This window comes from Protomyctophum parallelum (assembly GCF_964188405.1).
Source record: "Protomyctophum parallelum genome assembly, chromosome: 3".
Classification (NCBI taxonomy): Eukaryota; Metazoa; Chordata; class Actinopteri; order Myctophiformes; family Myctophidae; genus Protomyctophum; species Protomyctophum parallelum.
In genome coordinates, this window is record NC_139698.1 from 37,456,439 (window position 1) to 37,464,467 (window position 8,029).

The 8,029-nt window shown below is 42.1% G+C and overlaps 1 protein-coding gene across 1 annotated transcript; it reads right to left on the minus strand.

Annotated features, from left to right (window-relative positions):
- Positions 1-3,137: 3,137 nt before the first annotated feature.
- Positions 3,138-7,197, minus strand: sox4b (SRY-box transcription factor 4b). Its single transcript, XM_083761610.1, has one exon. It carries the CDS (start codon positions 6,630-6,632, stop codon positions 5,388-5,390), a length of 1,245 nt encoding a protein of 414 aa, XP_083617736.1. The 5' UTR covers positions 6,633-7,197; the 3' UTR covers positions 3,138-5,387.
- Positions 7,198-8,029: the final 832 nt, after the last annotated feature.

The following is an 8,029-nucleotide window of genomic DNA, read 5'->3' on the forward strand; positions in this document are numbered from 1 at the left end:
ACAAGGGACTAGATTATTTTCGCTCCTATGCCACCAAAATGTGGAACGCCCTACCAACAGTCATTAAGACATGTGAATCCCTTGACTCCTTCAAAACCACTCTCAAAGGGCACCTACGGATGGCTGTAATTCGAAACTGGCCTCTGTAAAATCTGAATCCCCCCCCCCCATTTCCCCTCACTGTATATGTATCTTTTCCCTTTTTGCTTCCTATATGATGAATTCCTGTTCTGTTCTTTAGCTACATAGAAATGTCTATTTGTATGTCTCTAAATGTTTTGATGAATTGAACAATGTGGACCCTGTTGTAAACAAGTGTAATGCTTAATTGGGTCATCCACTCACAGTTAACAGTCTTTGTATTGAGTTTGTGCTTGAAATGTACTGTAAATTCTGCAAACTGTTAATAAATATTTCAATCAATCAATCAATCAAACACATTGGCAACATTGCAAACATTGGCATAACTAACTATTATCACTAAGTCAATCCAGGTGGTCCTGTGACAGTGACACCATATGGGCTTATAGCTATATAAATGTATACCCCCCAACCTGTCATGTACAAATATGTTACTTATAACCATATACTTCTGGCTTTACATGAGAGGATGTGGATAAAATGTAACCTAGGTTTATTTCAGAGGGAAGGAAGGAGCTAGACATACCTCTTAAAGCACATGTTATTGAATGCATCCTTTTCATAATGATATAGTTTCTACATACAATCTGGAAAACATCTTTACTCCTGTGCAGCTATTGATCCTAAAACTCCTGTCCTGTGGTCAGTGGCGTCAATTGGTATGGCAAGCTATGGCAGCTGCCATACCTTGGCTCCAAGGGGGGGACAAATGGAATATATGACCAAAGAATTGGCAAATAACGGCAAAAATGGAAATGCAAGTAACCGCAAAAATGAAAAATGCGCCGTGAGCCTGCCAAACCTTAGCTTTAGCTGAAATAACAGAAGATGTATAACTATAGAAACAACGTCAGCTTGTTTTGACTTGTAAAGAAGCATCCCTATTCTACTCATGTCATAATTGGCAAACATTTGGCAAAAAAGGCAAACATTCGGCAAACATCTACTATCTACAAGCTCACAACTCGTCACACTATACCCCAGCCATCGAAGTAGGATATAGGGTTTAAGTGATTAACATACAATTGACAGCCTTGTTCAGATCCTTCTCATACAGAGTTACTGTACAAAAGTGTTAATTTGGTGGTAAATCCTCAGTGTTAATGTATCCCTTTGTAACTCTCAGAAATGTAACTAAATGGCTGTGAGCTCTCAAAGTTAAATGAACATTGAGGATTTTATAGTATACCTGCTGATCAAGTCAGGTCAAGGTCATGTCACATACTATATATGGCCTTACCAACACATGGCTCATGGGCTTCCTAATCAGCACACATGTTCCTATTTGCATTATGCATGCATATACATGCATACATACAAACGCACGCACGCACGCACGCACGCACGCACGCACGCACGCACGCACGCACGCACGCACGCACGCACGCACGCACGCACGCACGCACGCACGCACACACACACACACACACACACACACACACACACACACACACACACACACACACACACACACACACACTTGTACATTCTTCGTGTTTAACCCTGCAGGATAAATGTGAAAACATCAAATCTGGGTCATGATAGGGTTAGAATCATATTATTGCTTTGTTCTTATTAACCACATGAATCCTAGCATCTCTTCTGGTCACGTCATAATGGGCAAACATTCTGCAAAAATAGGTGAACATTCAGTGAAAAATAGCAGATCAACAACACGTCACAACTTGCAACACATGTGAGCTTGTAGATCGGCTATTTTTGGACAAAGAGATTTTGTGTAGAGGAAAAAAGGAGAGGGCCAAGTGCTTTAACAAATGTAGTCCTGAATAGTACACCTTAAGTGAGCACAATTTGTGGCTTTTCCCTAGTGACATTTGTAAAGCTGCTTCATAGCACATGGCTCATGTTTACTTGAGGTCACATGTGCAGCCAAGATCCAAATCAGAATCGCTAACACTTCTTTGCTTCATGTTAACATCTATGGGATTTTTCCAAAATGTGACCAAATGTATAGGCCTACAGTAAAATTCTTACTGTTAATTTATCAATTTGTAACACAAATTAACTCTTTGTGCACTCAACAGTAAACACAAGTTTATCGTTATCGTATGAGCACGGGCAGGATTTCCTATAAAGCACACCTTATCACTGAAACCACTTTATCTCCAGCATAGAGCAATAAAGCAGTGCTACTTTGATGTTGATCACTTTGGAGACATGACATCACTCTTTGCTTTCAATTGAGATAACAGCTCCCACCTGCCTACTTCCCCCTTTTCATTTACATGGGAGCCAGCATGGTGCTAATGAAATCAGCCATAAAGCTGGATATCCCAAAAAGAATCTTCCAACTATCTGCCGGTGTTTCTATTAGGTTCGTTCAGTTTTATGAGTATCTAGTAAACCCACTCGTTTTGGATCCAAGTTGAATGAAACTGTAAACTTTGATGGACACAAAAACTACAGCAGAATAGCTTCTTGGGTCGTGGTGTTGTCACATTAATGCAGATGATATCTAGTGTACATTTTCAAATTAACCTCATATAAATGCAATGTTTAATTTGTTTAACATTTAAGGTATGCCTATAGTTCTGTTTTTATATGTATGGTTCATTTTATGTCTTGACATAAACATATATTCCAGGTTTCTTGCTAAACAGAACTGTTTTTTATTCAGCACTATTGTGCTTTTTGTAGAGATGCTAATGGAACTAATGTGGTCTGCTATCAAATAACAAGAGCCGTCATCCTCTTTAACAACATTTTGTGTGTATTCCATTAGAATAACTATTGAACAGATACGTATAGAAACTACATTGACGTTTATAATCAGCAAACTAATCATCAATAAGCACTAGTTTATCCGTAAACTTCATTTATACTGTCAGTAGTCAGTCCACAAGCTCGCAAGCTTGTAGATCTGCTATGGGGGGGGGGGGGGGGGGGGGGGGGATGTAGCTTTTTTTTTTAATTGCATGCCCAACATAGGGAGAACAAGAAGTTAAAAATAAAAAGAGTCAAGAGAAGAGTTGTAGGGTTTCAGTTCCAGCTGATATTTATTTCCTTCCTTGAAAAAAGTTCTGTACACAAGTTTTATATCAACAATCTGACAGGCAGTGAATGGACACAATTTAGCTGGCATGAGTTTCCCCCTTACTCGCCCTTTCAAAAAAGGATGGTTGCTTTTTATGGCATGATTAGAGACAATAAAACAATAATTCTACACAGCATATTGCACAGGATGGATGAAAAATAAAGTTAATATATTTAAAAATGCTTTCATATATATATATAAAAAAAGAGTCCTGAACGACCACCTTAAACATAAGTAAGGGTGTGTAAAAGATAGCAGTTCTAGACAGTGCCTGTCCTTGATAGCAACGACATACATAAACACACAATCTTTTTGCTTTATGATACAGTCAAATATACAAAGATCGATTTCACGTTGAATTTTTCCTCATTTTTTTCTTTTTTCTTAAAAACACAACAGCTAATAACCTGAATCTGAAATACAAATGCTATTCACCATGCCATAAAGATACTAAAACAATTATTAGCTAATAGTTAGCCGACAAGTAGAAAAGATTATATATCCAAATACAATGAGAAACGCAGTACAATTAATTGTTGCGGAACTCAAGTCAGCAATTTGAATAATGCTTGTTGCTGTATGCTTGCTTTGTTGATTGATGCCCCCATTCAATCCAGTGGTTGCTTACCAAATTTTGACATCAATAGAAAAAACACCAGGAAATAATTCAAATTTAAAGGAAATAATTCAAATTTAAAGCTACAATCTCCTCATTTGTTGTCATAGGCAAAACATCTGACAGGAAATGCACTAAGGAGTGGCTGCTCCAGATACTGATGTTGTTAAATTAACCCACATGTTCCACTGTGTAGAATAAATGTGTTCCTGTGTCTTTAAGAAGCCTGCAGATTTCTATTGTAAACGTGAACGGTAGGCTGGCTGGCTCAGACTGAGAACCAGCCAGCAGGGTATTTAAAACTAGGAAATCCAAAACAGCGGTATTAGTAGGCTACACACCGATTGTTGACACCCCCTTTTTGATATAGATTTGTACAAAAATACACTGAGAAAATAATGAAACTGTTTCCTCTCTTTTTTAAGTGTCCAAAGTCTACATTTAAATATAAAAAGAACTAAAAAAAATGGTTTTTAAAACTCTAGCCCTTCGCCTGAGAAGGAAACGTGACAGACAAACAGAAAACAACATGACTTAATGCATACAACACAGAAAATGATAAGTCAAAAATGCTTGGCCCAGTATATAAATACAACATCCCATATAAAAATGGCATCTGAATAAACGTACAAAACAAAGCTCAGAGGATGAAAAATCGGTGAGGATTTCTCTATAATATCTGAAATTAACATAAAACGAATTTTGGTCCTGAATTGTAGAGGATAATAATAAGTGTATAAAGTTCAGCACAGATTTGAAGTTGAGTTTGAATCCTGAAGTTTACAACAGCTGGTGATACTTTTTCATGTCCATTTTAAAAGAGAGGAACCGAACAGAGCGCCACCTATCCATTTAAATAACCCTAACACTACTTAACTGTTCGACAGTCTTAGAAAATATCAGTACAAGACAGGAACAGAGTTGTAGGCGGCTGTAGGAGGCTATCATGCGTTTTTGCGTTTGTGAAAATATTCGACTTTTGAAAACCCACCTTGTCATAAAAAATCCATTTCGCTGACACCACAAAAACCGTCGCACAACAGTCCTATTTCTGTACCTCTTTAAGTTATGATGAAGTTCACTTGGCGATTTGTAAAAGTTGTGAAAAGTCCCTTTTTCGGTAACATTGATTAAGTAAATGGCAGACCGCGGACTGCCGTCGCTTTAACGTGCAAATCAATCACAGTTGTTCAGTTCAAAACAGTTCAAGACCGAGTGTTTGTTTCAATAGGAACTCAGTCGGTCCTAATCAGAGCATTCACTGATCTCTCTCAGACTCACATCGTGGCAACTGAGCGCCCTCCTCCTGCTTGTGACCGAGTCCCACAGTCCACGATCCAAAGAAATCGCTATAAACGCATGTTATTATTCGCTTTGAAGTTAGTTCATAATCGCACACAGCCCACTGTCTGTGTCTGTATCGGCGATGGGAGCCTTGTTAGGGGGCAATAGTGGTACTTTACTAGTCTGGCATTGTTATGACACAAACTATAAAACTCACTTTACCGAGAATCCCGGTCTCTCCTGTTGTTTTTGCTTGTATTGGACAACATTAGGTCAACCTGTCATGTTTACTCAATACGTAAAGACCAGATTAGAGATGGTAGACTCCAGCCAGTCCCCTGAAATCATCTCGCTGACCTCAGGCGTGCAGTAGTCTGGGAACTCGAAGTGTGAGCCCCCGGAACCGGACTCAAAATTAAAATCCAAATCCCTGTCAAGAACTGAAGATCCGAAGCTTCCCAGTGACATACTATCAAACCCGGGGCTCTGGTTAACATCAAGCAAGTCGTCTTCGAACTCCTCGTCCTCCGAGGAAGACGAGGAATGCGACGAGGCGGACGAGTGGGAGCCGGAGGGGGTAGGCGAGGAGACCCGCCGACTGGCGTACGTGTGGCGGCCGTGTCGCTCCGAAGGCGCGCCGGTGCTGCTGCCGTTGCTGCTGGGAGACAGCCCGCCCTCCTCCTTACCGCTGGCCGCGTCTTCGTACAGGCTGAGCGGGTCGCTGGAGTCCGCCGAGCTGCTGAGGGTCGGACTGGCCGGGACCGCGGCGGAGGATGCGGGGCTGACGCTCATGTTACCCCCGCTGCCGAAAACGTAGACCCGCTTTGGTTTCTTGCTCTCGGGGATCTGCTTGGCCGCCGAGGAAACCGATTTGGACTTGTAGAGCGAGTGGTGGTGCTCCGACGGGTGATCCGAGGAAAATGACGATGCTTTGGTGCCGTTGCTGCTGCTACTACTGGTCCCGAAAAGTGATTTGTGGGGTCTGCTGCTGCTGGGTGATTTGGATCCGCTCTTCCTCGAAGAGGATGATTTAGTGCTGGTGTTGTTGCTGTTGGGACTGTTGCTCAGTTTCTCTCCCTTCTCCCCGTTACCTGGTTTTGAGGCGCTCGATTTCACCTTCTTCCTTGGCCGGTATTTGTAGTCGGGGTAGTCCGCCATGTGCTTGAGCCTCAGCCGCTCTGCCTCCCGGATAAAAGGGATCTTATCGCAGTCTTTGAGTAGCTTCCATCGCTTCCCCAGACGCTTGGAGATCTCGGCATTGTGCATGTCTGGAGACTGTTCCATAATCTTCCTTCTCTCTATCTGCGACCACACCATGAATGCGTTCATGGGTCTCTTGATGTGCCCACTGGGGGTTTTGCACCACGCCGGGTTTTCTCCCAGCTTTTCCCCGGTCGAGGAGGCAGTGGAGCCGGGGGAAGGAGGCGACGCGGCCGCATCCAGGTCCATGCACGCGCCAGAGTCAGAGCTCGAATCCCCGGTGAAAAAAGATAGCGCCTCGTCGGTGTTTTCCGCGTGGCTCATCTTCTGTACCATGCTGCCCAGTCACACAGATACAGGGAGAGAAATGCGTTCGTTCTCTCTCGGCTTCACTTTAGAGCAAACTCAGCTCTTTTTTTCCTCTTCGGCTCTGGGTTTGGTAAATTCAGAAAAACGCTCAAAAATACTTAAGTCCTGAGACTAAGTTAATAACTCAGTCCAGTATCCGCTGTTGGCCTTTGAAAAAGGCTAAATGCGTAAAAAGTTAAATGTCCAGGTTCTGCTGGTGATTTTACAGCGCAGACAGCAAAGGTGATGCACTCTCCACTGTGCACTGTGTACCTCTATCTGTGTCTCTTCCTTCTGGCCCTTATAAAGTCTATTTAGTCGTGTGGGACCGAACATATGCGCGCACCACAGCTGCCGAGCGCAGTCTGAGTGCCACACTGGGCGCACTGGCGCTGAAAAGGCGTCCAAGTTTCACACAAAGTATCTAAGGTAACTGCTGTTCTCTGCATAGCCTTGTGCTCTCTCCTATAGGAAAAGCCATGCGTGGGGAGAGTGAGAGAGGGTTTCAAAAACCTAGAGCGAGTTACAGGTTCCGCCTTCCATCTGCAGTAGAGTTGAGTTTCAAGCAGCATTCAGTTTCTCCTCTGCTCGGCTTTATCCCTTTCCAAAGATACAACGGCGATAAAATTCCACCAATAGAACACTGTCTCTACCCTGCCTCTGTGCCAAAACACGCCTCCTCGGCGCCTATTGGTCGAAAAAGGAATCTAATAATAATCAGCGCGTGCAATGAGGAGCCTCATGTCTGACCTCATTCCAGAATACAACGACAAACTTCAAGTTTTTTTTTAAAGAGACATTGGCTTATGTTATTATGGGCCATTTTCTCTTACCACCAAGCCATGTGTATACCATTAACTGACTGCTACATACGATGCGAGTCGGCTTTACCATATGGAAACTTTACATTGAGTAGGCCTACAGTTTGAGTACAGTCTGTACGATTCGGTTGCCTGGGTAATCATACAAAACGTGGTTCGAAATATGAGCCATTTTCCGGCTAGTATTTATCCACAATATCCCTCACAGGTTGTTTATTATCATTGTCAGACAGACTCAGGTGTGTATTATAGCCTTGGTAAACCACGATTTACACCCCCCCCCCCCTTTAATTTTCTTTTATCTGATTCTGAATTCGTAATAGGCTACATATATTTAGACAAGATGCTTATAATTAAGGTAATCTATATAGGCAATTTATCATAACCCTTAGAGAGATCGAGAGATCGTCCATTGAGCTTTAATAAATAATATATCGTAGGCTACATCCAGACATTAATCAACAGTTGAAATCTCATTATCTTCAAATGTGTTTTGTTTTTTTCTTGTTTTTTTCCCCCCGTTTTTTCCCCGTCCTGTAGCCTACTTGTTGGCAAATATATCGG

What these genes read in the sequence shown, in the direction of transcription:
- sox4b (XM_083761610.1), bottom strand. Translation starts at nt 6,632, where the DNA reads ATGGTACAGAAGATGAGCCACGCGGAAAACACCGACGAGGCGCTATCT.